The following is a 25,848-nucleotide window of genomic DNA, read 5'->3' on the forward strand; positions in this document are numbered from 1 at the left end:
AGGACATAATTTACAGCGTCTTCATGGTGCCATTATAATATTTATTATCAATGAACATTTGGCACTAATTGTTTTCAGCATGGCTTCACTCGTCTGCTCTGCCTAACAACACTGGACGTCAAGTTCAAATTGAATCCTAAACTGCAGATCAGACATTTAGTGGTCGAAGCAGCCGCCTGAGGTGGGAGTAAGAAATGATTGTGACACCAGGAAAGTGTCCAGTGGCGCCATTTAGTTCTCGTTCTGGCAGCAATTCATAAACAGCTCCATCATGGCTTAGAAATAGAGGCGAGCGTGTCACCAACATATTATTGGGGTTCAAAAGAGTTGTGTAGATTGACATTAACGCACTGGTCCGCTGCAAAGGGTCGTGTCTGAGATTGGTTATTAAAGTCAAAAGGAAACATGTCTGTTTATTGCCGGCTGATTTGACAAAGTCAGCTCGATGATCTAAACTACTGGACACGGCGATGAGATTGTAGTCTGTTTTCTTTCAATTACATCCTTCTCATGAAATGCTGGTGTGACGACACACACATACACACGGACACATACACACCAGAGTCATGTGGATTTGTCGTCATTTATGTTAAATGCTCATCACTATCTCCTTTTTCACATAATATTTGAAGAAACTAGATTTATTCTAAAAACTCTGTTGCAAAAGAACCTTCTAAATGGCGCATGGTACGTTTTGTTGACCGAGCACAGCACATATCTGGTATCGTCACTGACAAAACGCTGATCACGACAGACAACGTCGATCTGCTGGGAGCAACACAGTCTTTGGTCACTGAAGTTTTGCTAAGAGCAACACTTCCTTTCAAGTACCTTAGTTAAATGTCAAAAGAAGCTTAACAAAGCTGCTAACTGCTAAATATATGTGCACGGGTGCATATGAATAAGTACCAGTGTTCATTTTCTATGATTTCGTAACATTGGCAAATCGGACAGTTTGGCTTCTGGCTCCTTATTTGTTCCTGCTTTGGTCCCTGTTTTTGGTAGTTACTGTTTTGCTGTAGTTACTGTACATTTGAATTGGTGGGTTATTAATGTTTTTTATAAACTGTGGGCCTAATCCTCAATATTATTAGTATTCTTGTTCAGCTGTGTTAGCGCATAGAGGAAACACTAGGATTTGATTGTGGGTCTTTGTGTGTCAGTGGAAACGTCCCATGGCCTCAGCAGCCTTCACTCTCACCACAGGATCTGGATCTTGGAGCAACATCACTAAACCTGAGGAAGAACACACACACAAACACACAGTCAATACAACAGAATCCGTTTACACTTTTGAAGAACAAAGGCTGTCCTGTGAATCACCTTTCGAGATGGTGGCCATGTTGAGGTGGGAGAAATGCTCCTCTGAAAGATTCCCCAGCAGAAACCCTGGAACACACAAACACACACACATACATACATATACACACCAGGTCACATCTGATACAATAGAAACACACAGTTTCTGACCCAGGCATCCACTCAGGTTCACTGGTTTCAGATCTAAATGTTCAAGACCTGGAGTTTTGCAGTCATACCTATAAACATGGCAGCTCCTGCTCGGACCTCAGCCCAGCTGCTCTTGAAGAACTGGATGACTGATATGTGATAAAAGTTCAGCATGCCTGGAAAGTCCTCAATCTGTGAACAGCAAAACATGCACTTATCACCAAACATGAATAGGCACTTCTTATGTAATTTAACAATATCATCTATTTAGATTTTGCAAACAATCTGTGCGTTTGATCCTTTAATCCTCTTTGTATTAAGGCCAGTAAATGTATTGCCACAACATTGTTTGTCAACTGTTATGAAAATAGCAACAGAAAAATTAATAAAAGTAATTTTCACAAAGAATCTACTTTATATCTGAATATTCTTTAAGTTCAGTTCATCTTATTCAGCCATATGTGTGTGTGTGTGTGTGTGTGTGTGTGTGTGTGTGTGTGTGTGTGTGTGTGTGTGTCTCACCAGGTACTTGGTGAGGTCATTGATAAACTCTCCATAGTGCAGACTCTTCTCGTCATGAAGGTGGTTCTGAAACATGGCTGTGATCTTCTCTGATCCCACGACAGGAGCACACACTCTCATCGAATATTTACACGCCTGGACATATGCCAAAAAAAGAAAGATTGATATTTGTATGAAACAGTACAATATTTTTGTGTGTGTCAAGTTTCAAGTTAAGGTACTATTTTTCCAATTTACTTGTGTTCCAATTTTCGTTACGATAAAAAACCTGACGTGAATGCACAGTTTCCATTTACCTTGACCACCTCCGGGTTTGGGTCAACCAGGTGCAAGAGCAGGCTGACCAGGACATTGTGGATCTGGTCTTTGAACACTGGCTCTCCAGAGCCAAACTTGGACAAGTTTCCCATAAGATGGATGGAAGCACAGCGGATCGCATCGTTCTCCTGGATGAGACAGAGAAGTACTGTTAGCGTTACATGTGTCTATGTGTAGGGAAACTACTTCACCTTCTCACTAAGCTCAAGAGACAAACCTTAGCTCTTGAATTATTAAAAAGATACAAAACAACTCCAGAACTGGTATTATAAATACACTTACATTTGGATACTTTTGATTACTAGTCACGGAAAAAAGATTTAAAGGGAACTTACACTTTCCAGGAACGGTTTGATCTTCATGAAGATATAAACCACTAATAAGTGGACGTTCTTCTTGTCCAGGTAGATGAGCACTTTGGAGAGGCCCGACATGGCTTCAAGGGTAATCAGCTTACCTGCAGGAAATAAAAAAGAGCATTTCTAAAAAGACAAAAAAGAATCCAGGACGAGATGCTGAACATGTAGTATGAAGATCATGCTGATGTCATGAGGAAAGTGAAAGCCAAATCACTAAACTGTAAAATGTAGGCATCACTGGAGCCAATTAGGAGAGCCAGACTGCAGATTACTGTAACTTTCACTTTTACTGATCTACTGACCTGGATCGTCTTTCTCCTCCATGCCTGAACTCATGGCTGCCAGCAGCTCTTTGGCATATTTGTTCACCTGGTGAGAGAAAGACGTGAGAGTGAGAAAGTAATCTAGCAGTGATGTAGCAGCAGAGAGGATGTGCTCCTGTGTGCGAGCGTTGCATGTACCTTCTCAGGGGATCCCACCGCTATATTGCCCAGCCCTCGAACAGCCAGCATGCGGACAGTGCAACAGGGATCCGATATCCTCTCCATCATGTTGTTCATCAACACATCTATCAGCATCAACTCCGTCACCACATGATGGTTTAAGAGCTGGACTCAGTAAAGAGAGAGATGACAGGTTATTCATGTTCTTCATCTGTTAGACTATAACAGATGATTTGATGGCCTTTGGGGGTGTTTTCATACAATACTGTATGGGTTAAAAAAATATATAGTCGTAATTCAGATAGGGTGGCAACAGGTGGGGACATTTATTGCACAGTGCATGAAGCTCAATGAAACACTTTGGCCCCTCTAACACATACAAACTAAACATCATGTAGTACTTCATGGTGTCTCACCTCGGAGAAGAAAGCAGTGACGGTGATTCTCTGGCATTCGTAAATGTTATTCAAGGAGGGACACAGCGACTCCACAATGGCGGGCAACCTGGGACCAGCATGCTTAGCCATTGCCCTAAACACAAGACAAACATACTAAAATGTACACAGGCTTTATATAAAGAGGAGAATCATGATTTAGACCACATTTAATTTACGAGAGAGAGAAACAAGAGCGGATGATAATTTAATCCTCAATAGGAAAGATAATAGATTTGATCCAGCATACATCTGTAGTGAACTTCGAATTGAGATCTCAAACTGAACCACGTACCTTGCCAGGAGTGTAACTCCAGTCGTGTGTGATTTTAGTTCTCTCATCGCGTCCCAGGCTTTATCTTCGTCCAGTCTTTTCATCACCTCATCTAACTGGGCCCGTGCCAACAAGATCCGCAGAGCATCAGCTGCCACCCTGAAATCCCGAACGATGACACCAACATGTTAGCTACACCTGGGCCCTATTCCTCGACCGTGGCTTACTGATTCAGCTGAGTAATTTTGAGGATAAGATGATGTAGATTGGGCTTTTCGGTTCCTCAAAGCAAGCTTAGAAAAATCACCCGAGCAACACATGGAAATCTCTTAACCTGGTCCAGAGCAGGTTTAGTGAAAGTTCACTAGATAGGTTGGCCACTCCCACTGGACAAAAAGCAGCTCCCTTCCTCATTGATGAAGGAGTGATATTAGTTTTATGGGGAGAGAGAGTTCTTCCAGATCACCCAGATTCGTTCTCACATCATCATGATTTCCTGTACGAGCGCTATTGATTGATTAATTTATTTACGAGACTTACTTTACAATACATCTTCCCAACACTGACACATTTAACTTGTCTGATGCTTATGTCTCGCAGCGAGGTCGGTGTTATGCTGCATTCACAACAAACGGGTTGTGAATATTCACAACAGTTTACTATGAACGCAGAATTAGACTTTGCCATGATTATGGACTTGACTTCTTCAAATGAAAAAAAAGGCTCTTCCTTTGAGTTTATGGGTCATGTTGTAGCGTTAGAACATCATGGTTTCATTCCCCCTTCTGAAGAGGAATGGGCACGCGCAATTATCCTCGGGACTGACTTCTTGTTAGAATGAAAGAAACTGTTTGAGGGCGGTTCCATCTTTGAGGAACGGACGTATGCTGATGTCAATCATCTCGGTAGGTTAAGCTGGATAATAAGACATTTGATCGACAATGTTGAACCAGGTATGAAAGAAAGGGCCTTGAACTAACTTTAAAAGTACATTTGACAAGTTCTGAGGAGGAACAAGATGCCTACCCTGCAACATGGAGGGAGGCAGTTTGTTTTGTGTTGGCATCCTTCGGTGCCGAGACCCCGACACTTGCTCCCAGTCTGACAGTGAGACAGGAGAAGAGCTGAGGAAACATGCTGACTGCCGGCTCCTGACTGTTACCATTTAATAACAGCTCTTTAAGACCGCATGTCATCTGGAAACAACAAAAAACAGACAGGCACACATGTAAGAGTCATCCTCTTCTACAGTTTGTTTGGTTTGGAGCTGAAGAAAACAGCTGAAGAGTGCTGAGCAGGACCAAAGTTGCATCTGAACAGTCTAAACTGGCCACGTTACACGCCTGCTATATTTGTGAAATTGTGACCATGTTTGGCCTTGAGTGCCATTGCTTTCTTATTTCTATAAGTGTGAATTGTGCGAGTTGACATAAAAGGGATTATGCATTAATATCATAATCTTTAACAAGAACTAGTGACATGTCTGTGAGTGTCTGTGAACTTACGGCCAGCGGCTGGCTGGTGGCCACCTTTTTCGTCCCTCCTCTGATCATTGACTCCCGTTGGTCTACGTAGGGCGCCATGATGAGAAGCTTCTCAATCACCATCTCAATAATCTGATTGGCTACAATGGGGTCTGCTCCCAGGGCCATCCACATCTCACCGGTCCAGCTGGCCAGAGAGATAGAAAAACTCAACGTTGAAGCGTCTTTCATTGAAAACACAAACAGTTTAAATTCTTTGTTCTGTGAAAGATTAAACATTTGCAACTCACAAGCTAAATAAAAACATTACTGAATTTACTGCGAGATACATTTTGTGGCCATGCTGGGGTAGTAAGTAAGGAAGTAATTATAAGTTTTGTAAATCTACCTGTCAAAAGGAAGTGGTTGGTTAACTAGTGTATTGATAACAGCCTGCAAATGCTGAGAAGCCAGGATTAGCACCGTCTGTCCCACCGCCACTCTCACCTGAACACAGGTAGAGTAAATCACAGGTTAAATTGATATAGCTCATAGATGGAGAACAAGATATTGCACAATAAATAGATCATTAATGGGAAATACGCCCCAAAGGGTGTGTTGGTTATTCAAAACAGAATTAGAACTAGAGATTGATGTTTACTGAGGAAATAAAGAGAAGTAGAGTCATTTCCCCATAGAATAAGACTGGTCCTTATTCAAAAAGCAAGATTATGATTACGCCCGCAGGATAATAGCCACTGAGGCGCAACAAGGCTGTAAAGTAAAAATAAAAGTGCGAAGGCTTCGGGGCTTGTCCCCTGATGTATATATCAAACAAAGCCTTTATATGACACATGGAGGGCAACTTAACATTTTACAATAAAAACAACCACCAAACATTAATTTTTTGATTTATGAATTTATGTTGGAATGTATTTTTATTAAATGTTTCTGTTCTTAATAAATGACTTAAGATTGATTATTTTAAAAATGTATTTATTTTTTATTGTGTAGGAAAGCCCATCAAACAGGTACTCTTTGTCTCCGTTGTAGTCAATGGTCGGTAATAAACCGGTAATGTGGGTAACGCAATTGTGCTAATGAGTGTTATAATTCGGGATGGCTTCATTAAGCTTTGAATTACAATGATGCCAGAATAACTATGAAGTGTTAACAAAGCATTTATAATAATATATACACATTCCCTCCCGCAGCTCCTACTACTGCACGTCTGAGAGAAGAGGTGAAACAAAGTGATGGCCGGACCAGAAACCACCATTTCCCTGTTTGGTGACAGTCTCCCAAAACCCAACATCACCTGGAAGATGTAAGTGCTGAATTTGGGAGAGGTGGGCACATCTTTTGAGTATTTTGTTCGGAAAGGGAAGAGATAGCAATCGACAAAAACAAGCATGAATACAAAGATACACAAGATAATGTACTCACAGTAAACAGGAGACTTAGTGGAGATTTTATATATAGATATTATATATACACGTTAAAACTGGTGTATAAAACTCATCAAGAGCTTAAATTGAATGTTATTGTCAGTGTCTTTCTAACAATGAAGCCATAATATTGGAGCAAATGGAAGCCCCAGAAGGTTAGTTATTATAGTATTATGACTTATTATGACTACGGCCACTTTAATTTAGATTTTCAAATGAAAGAAACATTGTTTATTTTTTTGTACTTAATTCACTGAGTCGAGTTGAATATTTACGATCTTACAGCAAACAATGAGAGAGATGTGCAGATGTTGTAACAATACATAATATATTGTATTTTATTTTAGGAAAAACCGGATCACCCGGTAAAAACCTATATGTACCACGATAGTGACACTACTCAGAACTGGAAAAGAAGCAGGACCAACACTAGGACCCTGATATCACCTTTCCAGCTGTTGACTACCTCAGTGGTCCTGCCCCAACATCCAGGTTGGGGGGGAAAAAAAGACAGAAGATGCTCCCTGTCTTTAGGGAAAGGGGGACACAGAGAGAAGGTGGAGGTGTCTCTGAGGCTGCAGTGTTAAGTCACTTAATCACTGCAGCCACTGTGTCTTTGGGGAAAGAGGGGGTGGGAGGGGGGAACGACACAGAGAGAAAGGTGGAGGTGTCTCTAAGGCTGCAGTGTTAAGTCACTTAATCACTGCAGCCACAGTGTCTTTGGGGAAAGAGGGGGGGGGGGGGGCACAGAGAGAAAGGTGGAGGTGTCTCTAAGGCTGCAGTGTTAAGTCACTTAATCATTGCAGCCACTGTGTCTTTGGGGAAAAGGGGTAGGGGGGGGGGGGCACAGAGAGAAAGGTGGAGGTGTCTCTGAGACGCTGCAGTGTTAAGTCACTCAATCACTGACAAGCTCAGCCCCCCCGTTCCACCTATCTGACGCGTCTGAAGGGCTTGGAGATAGCTTTGCCCACAGCCGAGAAGAACCTGCCGTTCGTGCTGAGTCTCCTCGGTGGCGTCATCAGGTGGTCTTTGACAGAGGAGGCGATATTGTCTTCAAACTCTGGTTTCTGTAATTTCATGTGGAGCAGCACCATTTTTGCACCGCCCCACGTCTTACACAGGTCCCGGTGAATGGTCTCGTCGAGGTGTTTAAAGGTCTTTTCTGTGGCAACGAAATCCACACCCTCAACTTCGGCCCACGTCCTTTCAAACACACGCTTAAGGTCGGCCTCTGAAATGTCAACCGGCCTGCGCACTTTCACCTTTTTGATCATTAGTGAAACTAGATCTTTCACGAATATCTCAACTGACGTTTTGTTCTTCTCTTCCTGCTCCACCCTACATGTCGGACCGGAAAGACTCTCCTCTATGACCACTAGTGAATCGGTGTCCACTATGTCGTGTTCTGTCTCGTCACTCTGATACAGCTCTGCTTCGGCACAGGTCACCACAGCGTCCCTCTGGCTGCCGACAGTGTTGGGTTTGTGGCGGCCCGGTGCTTGAGGAGTCTCGGAAGAGGCCCTCCTGACTGGTGCTGCAATAACAGACTCCACACCATGTGGGATGTGACTGTCAACGACATCTAAAATCTCCCCATGGCTGCTCTCCACAACGACCTCCGGTGACTGTGCCAGGGCCGGCAAATTGGCGGCTACTGTTTGAGACCTGGAAGACTTTCTTGCATTCTTCAATTTCACCGCCTTGAGGATACCGATTATATTGGTGCCAATGATGGGAGGGATGTCATGTTCCAAGACAAATATAGGGGCCAATATTGTTACTTCAGGGTTAACAAACTCAAGTGTTAATTTCACACACCCGAGAGCCTCAACCCTTCCATTAACTCCATTCACTCCTTGTTTGTCCGTGCTGTTCTCATCATAGGCATATTTAATAGAGGGGAAATTCTTCTTCATCCACGTTGCACTCACTGCTGAGATGACAGCGCCACTATCAAAAATGGCTTTCACTGATAGTCCATTAATCGAACAGGAAATTCTTGCAGTTGCTCCTTTAGCCGGGGCCTCAATCATATTTACAACGGGCTGCAAAGTAATTGAAATCATGTCTAAAAGCTCCATGACTTTCTTTGAGATCTCTAGCTTTAAAGGAATAGTCGTCTCGATAGAAAGTTTGTTGGTTGTAAGCTTTCCTTGACTGACTGGTTCATTATATGAACTTATCTAGATAAAAGGCAATTCCATAAGCCCCACCCACAGAATGTGTCATATACTTATCAAAAGCAGTTCCATAAGCCCCACCCACAGAATGTGTCATATACTTATCAAAAGCAGTTCCATAAGCCCCACCCACAGAATGTGTCATATACTTATCAAAAGCAGTTCCATAAGCCCCACCCACAGAATGTGTCATATACTTATCAAAAGCAGTTCCATAAGCCCCGCCCACAGAATGTGTCATATACTTATCAAAAGCAGTTCCATAAGCCCCGCCCACAGAATGTGTCATATACTTATCAAAAGCAGTTCCAGGAAGTCACAAAAAGCCTAAATGTAGGCGGGGCTTCTGTGGGCGGGGCTTTCATTATTCTGTGGGTGGGGCTTATTGAACCATTCCATGCTATACACACCCCTTTTTCTGAAACTGTACAAGTTATCAAAATGCCCATTTCGGGACTAATAAAGATTTTTGTTAAGGTTATAAACTTAAAATATTTTTATACGACAAAGTACGTTGGGTTACTGTGGGGCCCAAAGTTAAGTGTTTTTTTAGCGCTCTCAACCAATATGTGTGTTTGTGGAAATTGTGCGTGCGATGCTGTGGGACGAATTACGCGGTAAACTTTGTGTACGGAAGAAGAAAAATAAGATCACTATGCTTGAAGCTGCAGGTTTATAGTCTCTACAGTCTTGTTGCACCACAGCCACACTGACACACACATGCATGCATTTAGTTAGCAGTAAGTGACTTTTTATTTTTTGGTTGACTCTTTTGTAGAGTAGACCCAACCGGACATGTGTGGCAAATTTCAAGTGAATTGGTCACAGTTGGCAAAAAGCGTGGGCTTTCACAACTAAAGATACATTTTTTTTCCGACTTTTGACCGACACCCCAATCAGATTAATGTTTTTTGCCGAGTCGGAACATTTTTAAGTAGGTTTCTCCCACGCACCTCTTTTTCTCACGCAAAGCCCGTGAATAAGAATGAGAATAAATAACAGAAGAACAATAGGTCCTCCATTCTGACTAAAATCAGTGCGTGGGCCCTAATAACAAAATAACTATTGAAAAATTCATATCTATGCTGAATATCATCACACTGGAGTGTGTTCATACCTGCTCTTCAGTGATGCTCTGCAGACGCACATGTAGCACCTCCAGCATCTCTGGGACCTAACATACAAACAAACACTGGGTTTGGTAATCCAGAATATTAATCAGCAGATGTAACAGAGGGCTGTGAGTGTGAGTGTGAGTGTGTGTGTGTGTGTGTGTGTGTGTGTGTTACCAGCTCTTGCAGTCCTCCTCCTCGGTTTTTCAGCAGAGTGTTTAGGATGACAGATGAGGCTCTGCAGCAGTTTGCCTGACTGTCAGCCAGCCCTTCAAACAACATGAAGACCAACGTTGTCAGCTGCTCCTGAGGCAGACGCTTACTCATCACCTGACACACACAGGAATAAGTGCAATTAAACATTTTTACTGGAAGAGTTACGACTGCTCATACTAAATTAACAGACAAAAGATGTAACATTGATTGTATGACTATAGTATGTTGGAATGAGTTTTGCAGAATAAAAGCAAAACAACAGAAGGTTTTGTCATTGAGTGGCATACTACAGGGCACGATAATCTATCTGGGCGAGATAACGAAAAGGATTTTTTTAAAGAGAGCCCTGCTTAATGGTTTAAAGGTGTACCTTGGTGAGGTCGGAGCAGGTCTTATATAGAACTGAATGGTCAGGGTTATCTAGCCGGTCTTTTAGGGGCAACAGACTGTCCACACCTTCATCCTTATAATCTAGGGAGAAACCTACGGATAAGGAGTCAAAACAGCAAGCTTTACAAAACAATGTTACGGTTATTTAAACATAAACATGTTTAGGTCAAAGCTGAACTATGTAGGTTGAGTGAGAAATATATTAACAACTATTTTGTCACTCAGTGATTGCAAATAAAATGACGATGCAGGTAAAAGTTCAGGGCGCTGGGTCTCTGTACCTTCATAGCGTAGCTGTATGTAAAGCAGAGAGTATACACAGTCCATAGCAGCAGTGCGTACAGCAGGCCGAGGGTCAGAACATCGTGGAGACAGTCGGCCCAGCAGAGCGCCAAGGTTGTGGAAAGACACCATGTTCTACACAGATGCACAGGAATAAAAGAAAAGGCACACAATGTCAGTTTTAACATCAAGTGAAGACAAAATACATTCGCACTGACGTGAGAATATAGTGACCTTCAATGGCTGAATACTTTGGATCATATACATTTAAATGAGTTACAATTCACCCATTATCAAAACTAAGATATGTGGTGTGTCCAAGATAGTTAAAATGTCTGTGTGTACCTTGACAGTCAGGTTATCCAGGTAGTAAGCCAGCATGTGCGCAGTAACTGTGGCAGCTCTCTCTCTCTCGTGGTCCTGTCCGGAGCTCAACCATGGTTCAATGTGCTGCACATAATGACATACATTGCATCAGACTACACAGTGTTGTATTGTAACAGATACTTCTCGATGCATAGCAGCTAGCAGGACTACTAATGAATCACCAGAAGTAACCAAACACTTAAATTTCTTTAAAGCTACAGAGTTAAAGATGCTGAAAATTAGTAATGAGGATCTGCTATTGTTCAGCAATATGCTTTTTTTTAAATGCACAATTAGAAAAGAGAATAATGTGGTGATACAAATATTACTGGGACTTAACAATACGTTTAGCTAAAGAGCTGATTAATTTGAAACACTAAGCTTCACCTTGAAGACACTCTGCAGACCATCAGGTGTGGGATCCTTGGCCAGAACACTTTTCAGCAACTCCTGCAGTGCAGCCAACGTGTCTTTGTACAATGCCTGTAGATATGCATCGGGACACGTTAGTCCTGCAGCATGACAGCATTTGATAAGTGTGCACATAATGCTACTGTAGGAATGTTAATAGGTGTGAGCATGAAGACACAAGACAACATATACAGCAGATTTGTGCAGTATACTGCATGTGTGTGCACACATCTCTGTCTGATTCACTTCACCTGTCTCTGCCTGGGGTCCAGTGTCTCCTCTTCTTTCATTTTCTCTGGCGTGTGCGTCTCAGGTGGCAGAGAGAACACACTGTTCACACAAACCTTCAGCAAGTCAAAGCTCTCGTTCTCACTCAGCACAGGGTCCAGAGGTCTGACGCACTAACAGTCAAAGAACAAACGTGGAAATGACAAGACCTCCGGTGCCAGAATGCAGGGATACCACATCTTTTTGGGATTAACATAGTCACTGAAGCTGAAGGATACATTAGGTTGGCACAGGTGGTCATCACAAGATGGCGTACTGGAGTCCTCATTGAATCAGCTGACTCTGCCTTGATAAAATCCTGACCAGTGTGAACAAAACAGCAGGAAGACAGACCAGAAAAAAAACATTGTTGCTGTAATGGCAATTCAATATTGATGATTTTATTTTATTTTTTAAATGACAACAACTACTGACCAGCATAACAGTAATGAGCTCCTGTTTGCGCGAGAAGATGTAGCCTTGTTTCTTCACACACTCACGGATGGCTTTGGCTATGAGCCCAACACTCTGGATCAAACTGAGTTTCATAGTCAGGTCCTGAAATGAGGGGGGAAAACACAGAGGTATGTCGAAAAAAAGACACACAACAAAAAGATGCACAAGACAAACAAACAGAATAAATTAAAGGGCAATAACAGACCATAAGATTCAGGTCAGGAGGAAAAGGAGGCTAAATATGGAAGAAAGTAGATAATTGCATTTTTCAAATTGTCAGGAATGCAAACAAGGCCAACTGCAGCGGAGTTCAGCAGATGCAACTCGACAAGCGACTGAGTGGAAGCAAACACAATCCAAAATCACTCCAGCAATATAAAAATCAAGCAATCAAATCAATCTAATAGCGATATTGCAGATTGATCCTCCATGCCTATGGATGGAGAGAAGTTTGAAATCAGAGTCGTGAGATTAGAGATTGGTTGAACGGCACACCACCTGAAGGCTCTGGTCAAAGTAGTGACAGAAGAGCGGTTAAGAGTTAGCAACAAATCACAAAAGCCCTTATACACTCAGCGAGAGTCATTTGAGAGCATTTAAAAAGAACAATCCGGCATTAAGCAACGACGAAGAGAAAGAAGGAAGGAGGTAACTTTGTATGAAGATCGGAGGAAGAAGGATCTTAAAAAGGGATGATACTTTTCAACTGAATGTGCATCAATAATGCAGTGTTGTTGTAAACCAGTCTTATTGACAGAGGAAAATATTTTAAAAAAAACGTTTAAAAAAAACTAAAGTAATGTAGTTGGCATGTTGCTAGTAATGCATGTCATTTAAAAGACATTTTTAAAGTTGTTTGCATTAAATTTGGATTTGGCTACATCCAGAAGAAAACACACATTTGTTGTGGCTTCTACTCACGTCGTAGAAACTGTTGGCAATTAATGTGGAAATGAAAAACTGGTAAACAGCCACCTTTCAAGCCAACTGCGGGAATAATAATGGAATATCTAACTAAAGACTTCTAGGGGTGTTTGGCGTAAAGCTATATTTCACAGAGGTAGAGCATTGTCACTTCGTAAAGTGAGGATAGTTACAGTCAACTTGCAGCATTTGTGTTGGTCTTTACTTGTCATTGTTGCTCCTTACTGATTATTTTCTGCACAACAGCATTTAAGCAGCTTAAACTATGACCCCAATTGGCTTTTACTCTAACGCTCTATCATTGTGAAATAGAACATAGATATGCTTAAGCAAAACCTTAAAACAATTAGTTGCTTTATTGTATGAAGCTGTGCTCTCTTGGCTTGACGAGTTTCAGTAAAGAATTTAGTGACAATATCACTACAAGTGTGCAGAAGAGTAAGAAAGAAGAGCAAGACGAAAGGGAGGAAAAGTTTACTAGCAGGTAAAACAGAGACAGCCCCCGAATTCCTGTGACTATACCTTTGTCTCTACTTTAATCCCCAGAACCTGCATGAAATAGATGTGATATAGTCATGAGTACACATACAAATACAGCAGCCTTTGCTGCAAGTTTCCCGGCACTAGTTTTTCTCACACAAGCGCAACGACAAATACAAACAATAGGCGTTGTGTGGGCTCGTCTCAAAGCACAAGTGCCATTTTGAAAAGGCGGTTAAATGTTCCCATTATACAATTTAAAGTGTTAAACATGAGCAGCCTTTGTGTTGTTTCTTTTAAAATCAGAAAGGAGGTTGCGAGACACGAGATATGAGCCGCTGTAATACGATTTACGTCAACATTGAGTTATAACTGAGCAGTCTGAGGTGTGCGTGTGTGAATATTTTGTGGCAGCTTGGAGTTATTTACATGTGAATTAATTAAGGTAAGCATAAGGTAGGCGGCTGTGTGTAATCCGTTCACTGTTGTTGATCACATCACCATACCGGACACAGAGACGTCTATCCCCAGTGCAAAGAACCTCACACCCGTTTGTGCCTCTCTTCCCAGATGTGCTGGACATTGCACTGCCACAAAAGCAGGACCCTTTAAGACTAATTTGATGCTGACTCAGCCGAGAAGGATGAATCCCAACAGGTCTGACGCAACATGTTTACCACAACTTTTCCACCATTTACTCTCAATCCATGTCACAGACGCACACAAAGGACAAGGGTCAGTGCCGGCTTTAATGTAGCCACGTTGTACACGAACATCAGAGGGTCCATGTCACTGCAACAATGGGAAACATGTAGCAAAAATCTGAAATGACATTCATGAAAAAGGCTTCGCTTTGCCTACTATCAACCACAGAGGAGCACTGAGTGGGCTGAAGACAATATATGGTACAATACAACGGATGCAGGTGGATTTAGTTGGATAAAAAAAAATATATTGTAACTAACTGGAATACGTTTTCATGATAATCAGCTCTGTTCATCTTTCTAAACATCACTTTTAGTACAATCTGCTACACCTTTGTCAGCATCAGTGTAAAGTGTTTTCTCTGAATTATTTATCTAAAATACAAATAAAGGAAATGATTTCCATTACCTTGGTATTGAAGTGTTTACTGATGCAGCGAAGGATGTCTTGTTCGATGCAGGTCAGTATCTTTTCTGGAGGTGCGTTAAAAGCCACTTGACCATAACACAAGATTAGTGTGCTTTTCACCTTCTCTATCTCAACATCATTACGTTCCTGAGGAGAGGAAAGAAAGGCGAGGTGAAGGAAGACTTTAAAAAAAATAGTAGTAACACAAAATCCTCTTAATTTGCGAAACATGATAAAAGTTGAAAGAAGCCAACCTTGAGAAGGTTGAAGATGCTTGGTGACTTCTTGAAGGCGTCCGACTTGCCGAACTCCTCCAGCTTGGCCAGAGTGCCCTCGAGGTGGCTGTTGGCACACAGACCTACACCCATTGCAACTCCCTAACGGTGAAGGTGACAGACAGGACAAGTTAGAGCGTTAACTTGTCCAGGTGTGAAACAATGATTGAGAGATGTTTTCCATTTTGCTTTGAAAACCACAACGCCAGAGAAATGATCACATCTACAGATACCTCTCTTTCGACGGCATCGTTGTGTCGCGCTGCGAGGAGGATTTCCTGCAGCTGTTTTTTGACAAACTCCTTGTTGTAACACTGTTGGAGAGTCACTCCTAAACATCGATACAGGAAACTCTAGAGAGAGAGAATGTAAAATGCTTATTATATTATTCATGTACTCAACAAGTCTTCCTTGTAAATGGTTCATCCTACTAGTTGGCTCCTCACATTGGGTCATGAGATCATGTTAGGGTATCGTAAAAAGTTATCTAAAATAAAAAAACAAAAAACAAATTTACAACCACTTGTTTTTGTTTTTTTTTTACATACAAAGCATAAAATATCTACACTCCACCTTGTGATGAGTTGAACTGTTCACCTATCAGTGTACAAATATGAGGAGACATGACACTCCTTAAGGAGGTCATGTGCCCCAAAGGATGATGACCACTTTTAAACACAGTCAACTCTTTGAGATACCTGATGACCAACCGGGAGCTCTAAATTAGACTTCCTGCGGTGGACAACCCGTGTCCATTCATTTAATGTCCCTGGACTTGTGTTGGTAACCCTAACAAAGCAATTAGTTCGCTCTTGATTTGTGGGTGGACAAGCTGTTGAAAGCACTTACTTTCTCTTCTAAAGCGTTGTTATATGTGGAGAGGTCCCTTGTTGCCTCAGCTGCCAGCTGACACACCCACTTGTCATCATCAACAGTAGCCAGGGTTTTAGACAAAAGCTGGAGACAATTTGATCTTGCTTAGAATGACAACTGAATATTTCCAACATCAACACATACAATTAAACCATTAATGCACAATACATGGGAATTATCCAATATGAGCTAAAAATAAGTCATCTTTTTGTCCACTATCCCCACATTTTGGTTTCATTAAAATGCAAAACCCGGATACAAGATAATATTCCCATAAACAGTAGAAAAACACACCTTCAGCATCTTTTCTTCCCAGTGCTTCTTGTCCAGACTCTCTGTTGTTGAGTCTGGAAACAACAACACACAGTCAGACATCTATACTATAAAAAGGAGGAAAACTACTGTAAATATGGAATAAAAATGAAGTAGTGCAGACAGCAAATCATTGCTTCCTCCAAAGCTATTACTTTATCTTTTCACAATATTTCCATACCCTCTAGCATGGAAAGCAGAGGAGGCATCTCTTTCTCCCATAGTATCTCTATTTTGGGGTGGATGTTGATGCTGAGGATTTGAAGGAGTGAGAGGGACGGAGCTCCATGACCTCTGCTACTGAACGGGAAGGCTGCGTTCATCTGGGACATACCAAGGCAAACCAGGGCATGAACAAATGTAGACAAACAAGTTAAGGATGTTATGAATTATAAATGCTTTTCACTTAGCAAGTAAACTGCACCACTCTAGTGGGATTACTGGGCAACTTCTTTTATGCATCATATATGTTGAAGAAACAATAAGAGTAGCTCTAAATGTAAATATAATAATTAGAAAGTAAGAGATTGTCGCTGAAGCATGAAAAGGGAAAATCAGGGAAAAAACTTGACAGGATTTGTTGGCATGTCCAAAAAAAATCATCAATGACAATCTGTTTCTCCAAATAGTTACTCGACTGGCTGTTCAGTGAGCGTTTGTTTTAAACTCTCAACACAAAAGGAATGAGAGTTTAAGATTGTAGTTATAGACTTGGATTAACTTACCAGCAGTCGGACCATTAGTAATTGAGGGGAGGGCAGATTGACTGGAGGAGATAAAAGACACATTTAGCTTGGAATAGAAACACACTGAAAATAGCAAATTTCTACAATTAATAATTAATTTTGTGATATTTTGTGACACACACAGCATATAACTTTCAAATAGATGCACCTGGTCAGTAAATATTCCTCCTACCTTCCTTTGTAAAGTCTATGTTGAAGCTGGGCTCCTGGTTAATTTTCTTCTTGTTACCCAACACTATCAGACTCTTACACAGAGGAGTGGTGGCATTGCTGTACTGTGAAGGGGTCAGAAAGTACAGCAGCTTGGGCCAAAGTATCTGCAAACCACAAAACATACACATGTTAAATTAACATATGTCTCTCACACAGACCCACACCCACACACACACTAAATACTGTTCATACATCTGCTAGTTGTCCAACAGTGGTGGTCAGGAGGTGAAGAGTGTTGTCGCACATCGTCCTCAGTGCCTCGTTAGTCACCTCCTCTGGATCAGTGGGCCTCTGACCTCGCTGGACACAAACAGACACATCAATGAAAGTAAAGGTTTCAAGCTTGAACAACATGATTTGTAAGCACTGACTTCAGCTTGAGCAGATATGAAACATGTGCACAACATCCTCTGTTGCATCATGCAGCACATATCTTACATATTGTCAATTGACCTCATGTGCATCTGTGTTTGATGGCTTAATTGTTGTGCGTGCGTGCGTGTAAATTAAATAGTTTTGTGAAATAACTTCCACACAAATACACATTGTAAAGATTAAATTCAACGGGAGTTGTACCCGATATGTGTCAGGTAAGGCACAGTGTTGAACGAGGAATCGAACCAGCAGCTCCCCTCCCTCTAGCTCCAGGTAGCCGTGATGAGCCATCGCACTGATCACCTGGACCACACGCTTCTTGACCTGGGACACAGAGTGTGAGACATAGCGGCATGATTATCAGGGAAACATAACTGATGAAATATATATCTTCAAATATATATTGTTTGTGATTAAGCGAAACAGTCACATGGGTGTCTACAAGTGTGTTACCTTGTTGCTGTGGTCAGCCATTGGTTGTCTGATGCTGGCCAGAATCAGCAGCTTCTTACTCTCCATTGTGGACGCTTTAAAGAACACATTAAGACACGCACAGAAAATATTAGCGAATAAATATAGGAGGTTTATGTCGTTTGTATGACTTTGGTATGATTCAGGGCACATTAAATAACATATGAACTTATGCCAAATCAATCACTGGAGCTTGTGGAGTAACAGATGTGTGTTTTGGATGAGTTGGGGATGCATCTGTTCGTGTATTGTCTCACTGGTAGAGTTGATGAGGTGACGCAGGACAGCCAGGGAGCCCATCCTGTTTCGCTCATTACTGTTCTCTAACTTCTGAAGGACGAACATGACGAGTCGGTCTGGGAAGGAGTTAGCTAGAGGGGAAGGAGTGGAGTAAAGAAAGAAATTTAAAAAATGTAAAATGCATAAATTGTCACAAAAGCACAAGAACAAGAGTGAAATGCAGGAAAGCCAAGAGAGAAAAGCAGAGAAGTGGACCATATGTCGCAGTTAATAGGATTATGGTGTGGAAGACGCAGAGTCTTGCACACTAATGGATGATCTCATTACTGTTCTTGTGACTCCATAGAACTAAAACACAGAGAAACGCTTCTGGACAACTTTCAGCTACTATCCCACCACAGACTTTCTTAATCAGCCTTCAGTATTTAATGCAGTGGCGACAAAGGGCACGTTTTATAGACAGATGCACACATAAACACAAACGCCCACTAAAGAGCTTCTGTACCTAGTAAGCTGAAGCAGCGCAGGACCTCGTTGTGGTTCTTGACAGTGGGCGGGTTGCTGTAATCAACAGGGGCAGACACCTGGGGGAGAGAAATGAAACGTTACTCTGTGACAGCCATGTTTTAACTTGTGCTCCTTCAAACACCATGATGATGAGAGTCCTGGCATTTAAAAAAAACTACAATAATATTATTTATTTATTTAAAATGGAAAAAGTCTTACAGCAATACCAAAATCTTCTTATACAGCAGGCGTAATCATTATTTTGATAATAAAGAAAATAGTATAAATTATATAGCAAGTTTGCAGAGACTATCATTTGTTTGTCTAAGAGAGTGACTGAATATGTTATTTTTATACTCGAGCAAGCAAGTGAGAAATTAAAGTCAACCTCATTCAACCGCAATCTCTTACTTGGGCTAAGTTTATGACCAACTGGATACAAGACATGAGACATGTGTTAGTGACCACCGTTTCAAGCAGCTATTGTAATTTGGACCTGCAGAACTTTTGTCAACTTCTGTAAGATGATCGAAATGGGAATAATAACTGTCACATACCCCACCGGACAATCCAGTTTGCACACACAAGTGCTGGCAGAGTCATTGTGGTAAAATGTTGCAACAGTCAAGGCATAAGGCCAAGTGTCACAAGGTTATGAAAACATCAAACTACAGCAACTCTGACACGTCTTAAAATGATATGTTAAAGCAGTAATCCAGTCTGTCCACAAATGTGTGGTTTCAAAGAGGGGGGGTGTACTGGTCTGTCACTACACAGGATGAACATGCCTTACAGTTGGTATGACAGAAACCTTGTCTTGTGACAGAAAGTGCTGTTGGGAACCAGCAACTGACTGCAGTTAGATCAGACCGATCCAGCTAAAGCTAATATAATGTAGTAGTCTAGGCAAGTCATTTATGCATGCATTTGTCTTCAGGGCTATGAGTAGTCACCCCCTACTGCTCATTTTTTCACACCATTCCGACATGAAAACAACCCAGAAAGCACTCGATGGCTCTGTGTTGGTAGAGTGGAGGTCGACAAACTTAACATAATGTTTGAGAAACTTCGAGACATATTCCAAAAGGTTGTGAAGTTTTCCAGACCAATGATAAGGTGTCCTGCCGTTTGCCCCTCAGGACATCAACCTAAGGTTTATAATTCACATTAATTGTGGGCTTCAAAATTGGCAACAAAGTGGTTATTAAGGAAATAACTAAAAAATAGAAAATGTTTTTCTCTTTTTTGCCAGTTTATTAATCTTTCAAAAGTTAACTGTTGAGCAAAACCTGTGAGCACAGTCTCTATGAGCAGGACATACACACCTTTGTGTGAGCATCTGTGTCATGCATCAGCCACTCAAGGTTAAAGCTGCAGTGTTGAATTGAGTGTGTTCGCAAGTACCTGTTGATGCAGTGCCAAGAGTAGACCGTCCAGTTGTGTCTCCAGCACCCTGCTGCCCATAGTGACCGAAGCATCAAGCACTAGGCACAGACTCTGAGTGAAGGCAGGAGAATGAAAGAAAATTGTGAAAATTCTGTCACAATAATTAACAGAAACAAAAAAGTAGTCTGTTAAGTTTAGAGGGAGAGTGATGTTTACTGGTAACAAATTATCCGTGTTATGAAATCCAAAACAAAGAGTCCATCACACTCATGCGGCAGCCCACACCCACCTTGCTGATGACATAGTGCTCGTTGTTTTTCTTGTACAGGGACAAGATGGTAGGAATGAGTTTAGGAATCTGTTCCTCCAGTTTATCACTCGCCATCAGATGGCACATAGAGCCCACTGCCTCAGCTACCGTTAGCCTCAACTGAACACACAGAGACAGAAAATCAGGAAGTCAAGTGACGGACATGACAGAGATTCCCCCACTTGTAATGAATAGATGTGTAAATACATTTAAAAAAATGTTTGAGTCTATCTCATCACATTTCTATACTGTACTCCATTCTAAATGTACTTTTTAGGTTGAAAAATAGACCGATTTCTTTTAAAGCAAATGTTCTGTCACTGTATAAATATCCTTCTGAGATAGTTTGGTTTCCCCAGTGTTTTTGTGTTTGCTTGAACTGAAATCTTATTCAGTTGTGAATGTTGTCTAAGTGGACCAATTAGCTCAAATGGGTTCCCTGCCTTCTGTAATGCAGCACGAGGGTACAGTTGTTTCATTGTTAGACTGGGACGTAATAAAGCTTCATAATCCTGGACCAGATGAGAACATATCATTGATTGACTCTTAGGAACCCAATTATACGAAAAAGTCAGCCTAACTACTTCCTTCAATTCTGCCTGAACATGACTTAGTTAGACGGATAGTTCACTGTATATCAAACCAACTGGCTGAACCCCAACATTGATCTACAGTGACCTTACCTTGGATTCCCTGCTTTGTAACCAATTATTGAAGAGGATGTCAAAAGCAGCAAAAATTTCACTGGAAAATGTGTCCTTTCTCACAGTGGGATCTGGAGCCTTGTCCAGGTTGGCGAGGTACTCCAAGATACCGTCACTGAAATGACACAGAGCTGGAGAAAGAGAAACAAAACCGAAGGAAAAGGACATTGAGAAGCTTTTTCATCAACTGGTTTTGAGTGAATATACTCAACGAGACTGTAGTTTTTGTACGAGGTTTGCTCTGTAGGCTACAAAGGCTGTAATCTGTCAATAAAAAGAGGAGGGGAAGTAGAGGTTGCCAACTGGAAACTAAACAAGTTGGCTTGGCGTATGAGAGAAAAATGGAGAGAGGTCTCCAGGATTTAATTGAGCAAGTTTTAATCGTTCTTTCATGTCAGCTTGTATTGGCCATGTTTCATACCGTCTGGTGACAAAGACGAGCATTTACACGAAGTGGGAACAGCTGATCAGTTGAGTTTGTTAAATGTTCTCTACGTCAGAATGAATCTGGGAAAGAGTTTCCATAATCCATTTCACGCATTATCTTTTTTGGACAAATACAAAAACCACCTCAAGTGAATTTAAAAACCTTCTTTTTTTATCAATTCAGGAAGTTGTATCGAATTATTTCATTTATATTCAGTTTTTCTAATGAAATAAACACATACATATGTGTATGGAAAGAAGGCTAATGTAATGATAAAATGGTTCTTACCAAAGGAGAAGACCCACTTCATGTTGTCCTGTTTGGCCATGTTCAACATTGGCAACATAGTGCCCAGAATAGCATTCAGGAAGGGTACCATGCCATAAACTGGAGGACAAAGAAGAATACTGCATTAATGGAAAATCATTGTTTTACTACTTACTCTGTAAAGCAGGGAGACATGCACTGTAATTATGTGCACAGTAAGAGATCATGTAGAAGCGTTAAAGGAAAGCATTGAGGGAAATGATTGTCACTATCATTTGTTAAAATCACAGTATGTATCAAAATAGTGTACATATAATGTCAATGCATCTATGGGCTGGTCAATGATTCACAGCTATTAAACTGACATCTGTGCAATGAAACAATTATTTAATTCTGTGGACACAAACGACAGCTACTCTAATCAGACACAACCAGGATGCAGCAGAATCTTTTAGCCTCTGATCCAAATCAGATTCATTTAATATGATTTACTCATTTACTATTTGCTCATCTTGAGTCCTGATTCAATGTCTATATTTGTATATATATTTAACCTGCATCAAAATGTGTTAAGCAAGCCCAGTGTAGATATGTTTAACAACGTATTAGCTGTGGTTGCAGTCTGGAACTGTTGTGGCAGGAAGGTTTATTTACCCCTCTTCATCCACAGCATGAAACAAAGACTTAAGTTTGAATTGAGGATTAATCAGCAGCACTTTGGGGATAAAGATTACACCTACAAAATGTAGTTGCAACTGAGCAATTTTGTTCATCCGAGTCAGTGTGGTTATCAATTAATACAACTATGTATTTGTTCATGCCATGCAGTTCATTATGTCCTACATCCTTTGGTAGTAGAGACTTAAGTGAGTGCAACAGGGCAACTTTGGCAGCAGGACATACGGATTTGAAATAAATCAGGCAGTAAATATCACTAATAATACTAATCTAATAAAATTGTTTCAGTTCAGTGGCTCTGGTCATCCTTAACTGCAGCAAGTGTGAGTGGCGGAGTTGTTTTTGGACAGGTTTAACAGGTTTATGTATTTCTCAATAACCGCTGAGTACCAGTGTGTGTGTGTGTGTGTGTGTGTGTGTGTGTGTGTGTGTGTGTGTGTGCGTGTGCGTGTGTCCTTTCTTATGGCCTAAACAAGGAAAATGTGTGCCTTTTTTGCCTTTGTGTGTGTAAATATTATCTCACCATTGGAATCAGACAGGTTGGCAAGTGTCTGGACCACAAAGAAGTGAGGTAGGAGCCCTGGCTGAAACTTGCTTAGTATTTCCTCCATGATGTCATTGATGTACTTGTTACCCACAGCAACCAAAATATTACTGGCTGCCTGCTGCCAATCAGGGACGACCTCCTGAGTGAACCAGGAAAACACGTGGAGAAAAAAGTGAGGAACATCATTTATCGTCAGCCTTCCGAAATAAACAAAAAAATGTAAATTGTTACTTTTGATCGTGTCATCTCGTCTGAAGCCAGGGAGATGATACTTTTTATCCTGGGGTAACTGATCTCCTCTATTCTGCAGCCAACAATCAGCTCAATAGTTTGAAGAATCACAACTCTGTGGCTTACAACCAACTAGAGGAGCGGGAGGATGAGGAAAGAAGAAGAAAAAAAAGAGACAAGGATTAACAGTTAAGAGCACATACAAAATTAAATACCAATTATGGAACAGCAAAGTAACAAAACTACTTGGCTTTCATTAAGGTTGGATAAAATATGACGCACCAAATTCCATACAAAAGGACATAATTTGTACAACAGTATGTTGCTGAGGCGTTTCTTCAGTGTAATAATAAGTCTGATAATCACAAAGTCAGAGGCTGAGAGAGACAGCGTGATAAGATGTTGCAGCATCATCATACAGACTCAAGCTGATTCAGAGCTCTATGGGGAAATGTCCGAGGAGCAAATGTGTTGCAAATAAAAGAACAGACTAAGAACCTCATTTGAGGGATGTTTTAACTTCAACATCAAGCTATAATAGCAACGACGCTATGTGTTCTATCGGTCGTTGCAGGTAAAATGTTGTCAGTGTACTATTGTACATATTCAGAAAACTAGATTGACAAAACATTTCCAACTTAAAAAACAAAAGTAAGATTTGCTCAGTAATTGTAGTGAACATACAACCATTCTGGCATTTTTTTTTTTACATCTTGTACATGTGTAAAACCACTCACGTACTATAGGATCTGACAGGGCTTTAAAGTGGGACCAGATTTAACAGATTAGCAGCAAACTATTGTTAGCATGGGTTACTTACTGAGTGAAGACAAATCCACACAATCATTTCCATCATCTAGTACCAATCTGCTTTATGCTCGACATGTGGAACTTCCCCTGCAGCTTCCACTCTTAATGTGTACACAAGGACACCACATGACACCAATAGTAACATAAGCACTCGAGGCTTGAGGAGTGAAATGGTAGTGTTGGCATGCTCTTGTGCATGCTTATCTGGCTTTTTGACCCGGCCTACAACAGCGTGACTGATAATTAGTTTCAGGTCACCCTGGTATCATTAATTAGAGTAGGTCTCAGGCTGACAGTCAGAGTGGGTTGACATGCAGTGTAGTAAAGGTGTTTTCTGGGTGGGGGGGTTTACCTTTGGGTGTTTCAGAAGGTAGTCCCGACACATGGTTAACACTCTGTCTGGCTGCTGTTTTCCCAGAGTCAACATAGACTTTCTGACCTGTTCCTGGACCTCTGGGTCTTTATCAGTGGCCGCATCTAGCAGAGCAAGGCTCACCTCTAGAGGAAAAATAAAAAGACAGAACGGAGACAAACATGAGTGGGAAATAAGAGAGAGAAATGGAAGAAACACAAATGGCTAGACAAAGTGACAAAGAGACCAAAATGAGGACACATGGTTATCTGCTCAGAACAATGTCTAACAGAGCAAATCAATTATTGTGGCTGAACAGAGTAAGGCATACAACACATTGACAGAGAAAAAAGGAAAGACAAGAGCAGAAAAGAGAACAAAGCTCACGCTCCACATCCGTCTGTTCCATGGTGGCCAGGAGGGCTGGCTTCCTGGAGCCTGTGTCCGAGGATGGAGTTTCCCTCCCGGGGTACAGCTGGGCACAGGCTGCCTGTCAGACAAACCAGATAAAGGGGAGTTACAGCTGAGAGACTACAGCTTCGCTTCACTGTTAGCTAACTGCTGCAGTAACCTTTACGAGTACGAAGCTCTTTAAAGAGGACACTCATCCAAAACCCAACTCTCAGTGTAAGCTGAGTGAACTCATTCAGTTGATGTTATTACATGGCATCTGGGTGTTGATGCTGCAGCAGCGAGCTACCCGTGCGAGACGCGTTAGCAGGCTAAGCTAGCAGCTGTTGCTACGGAAGAGCTGACAGCTTCCTCGCGTGACACGCTGGAGGAAAACAACAGTCGTGCTAAAAAACTCACCGAGTCCCCGCTAGCGTCCGCTAAACAATTACCCCTTGCGACAAAAGTGCTTATTGTCTCGGTTCAAACGAAAGGCTGCCCTGTCAGTAACACAGTCGTTGTTGGCGCTGCGTGTCTCTCTGTCTCCGCAGGTGTAAACACGCCTGGTCATGTGCTTTCGTCGGGGGCGTGGCCAAAGCGGAAGAGGCGTGGCCGAAGGGGCAGAACCACAGCACTGAGGCAACTAGAGCTGCAACTCAGCGACTATACTGTCTGCTGTAGCTTTGCATTAGACTACTTTATATTATGAATACTGCTGTTATGCGGGACTTAACTATATGTTCAAACTTTTTTTGTTAAATGTGTCTCATATTTGTATGTCTTTGTGCATCGACCGTTGCTATTTGATCCAGGTTTAACTCTGCATT

General features: G+C 41.5%; 1 protein-coding gene across 2 annotated transcripts; it reads right to left on the reverse strand.

Annotated features, from left to right (window-relative positions):
* Positions 1 to 20: 20 nt before the first annotated feature.
* mroh1 (maestro heat-like repeat family member 1) lies at positions 21 to 25,577 on the reverse strand. 2 transcript variants are annotated; one of them, XM_068569425.1, is made up of 45 exons: positions 25,442 to 25,577; positions 25,019 to 25,121; positions 24,632 to 24,777; positions 23,470 to 23,601; positions 23,215 to 23,377; positions 22,035 to 22,133; positions 21,299 to 21,450; positions 20,595 to 20,735; positions 20,324 to 20,416; positions 18,918 to 18,996; positions 18,430 to 18,543; positions 18,155 to 18,228; positions 17,903 to 18,025; positions 17,519 to 17,626; positions 17,286 to 17,430; positions 17,093 to 17,133; positions 16,549 to 16,690; positions 16,350 to 16,402; positions 16,032 to 16,139; positions 15,416 to 15,535; positions 15,162 to 15,284; positions 14,908 to 15,054; positions 13,837 to 13,863; positions 12,370 to 12,492; positions 12,174 to 12,253; positions 11,919 to 12,060; positions 11,644 to 11,739; positions 11,236 to 11,340; positions 10,890 to 11,025; positions 10,589 to 10,701; positions 10,180 to 10,332; positions 10,008 to 10,064; positions 5,672 to 5,769; positions 5,305 to 5,470; positions 4,826 to 4,995; positions 3,821 to 3,958; positions 3,508 to 3,622; positions 3,110 to 3,256; positions 2,951 to 3,017; positions 2,625 to 2,746; positions 2,268 to 2,417; positions 1,972 to 2,106; positions 1,539 to 1,641; positions 1,324 to 1,389; positions 21 to 1,236 (listed from the first exon to the last, which is right to left on the reverse strand). In XM_068569425.1, the coding sequence occupies exons 2-45, from the start codon at positions 25,038 to 25,040 to the stop codon at positions 1,160 to 1,162; spliced, it is 4,911 nt and encodes a 1,636-aa protein (XP_068425526.1). In that variant the 5' UTR covers positions 25,041 to 25,121; positions 25,442 to 25,577; the 3' UTR covers positions 21 to 1,159. The 2 variants fall into 2 exon arrangements, with proteins under 2 accessions (XP_068425526.1, XP_068425527.1); XM_068569426.1 differs by lacking the exon at positions 13,837 to 13,863.
* Positions 25,578 to 25,848: the final 271 nt, after the last annotated feature.

Source organism: Clinocottus analis, unplaced genomic scaffold (genome assembly GCF_023055335.1).
Source record: "Clinocottus analis isolate CAN_PGR_092001 unplaced genomic scaffold, fCliAna1.0.p SCAF_9, whole genome shotgun sequence".
NCBI lineage: Eukaryota > Metazoa > Chordata > Actinopteri > Perciformes > Cottidae > Clinocottus > Clinocottus analis.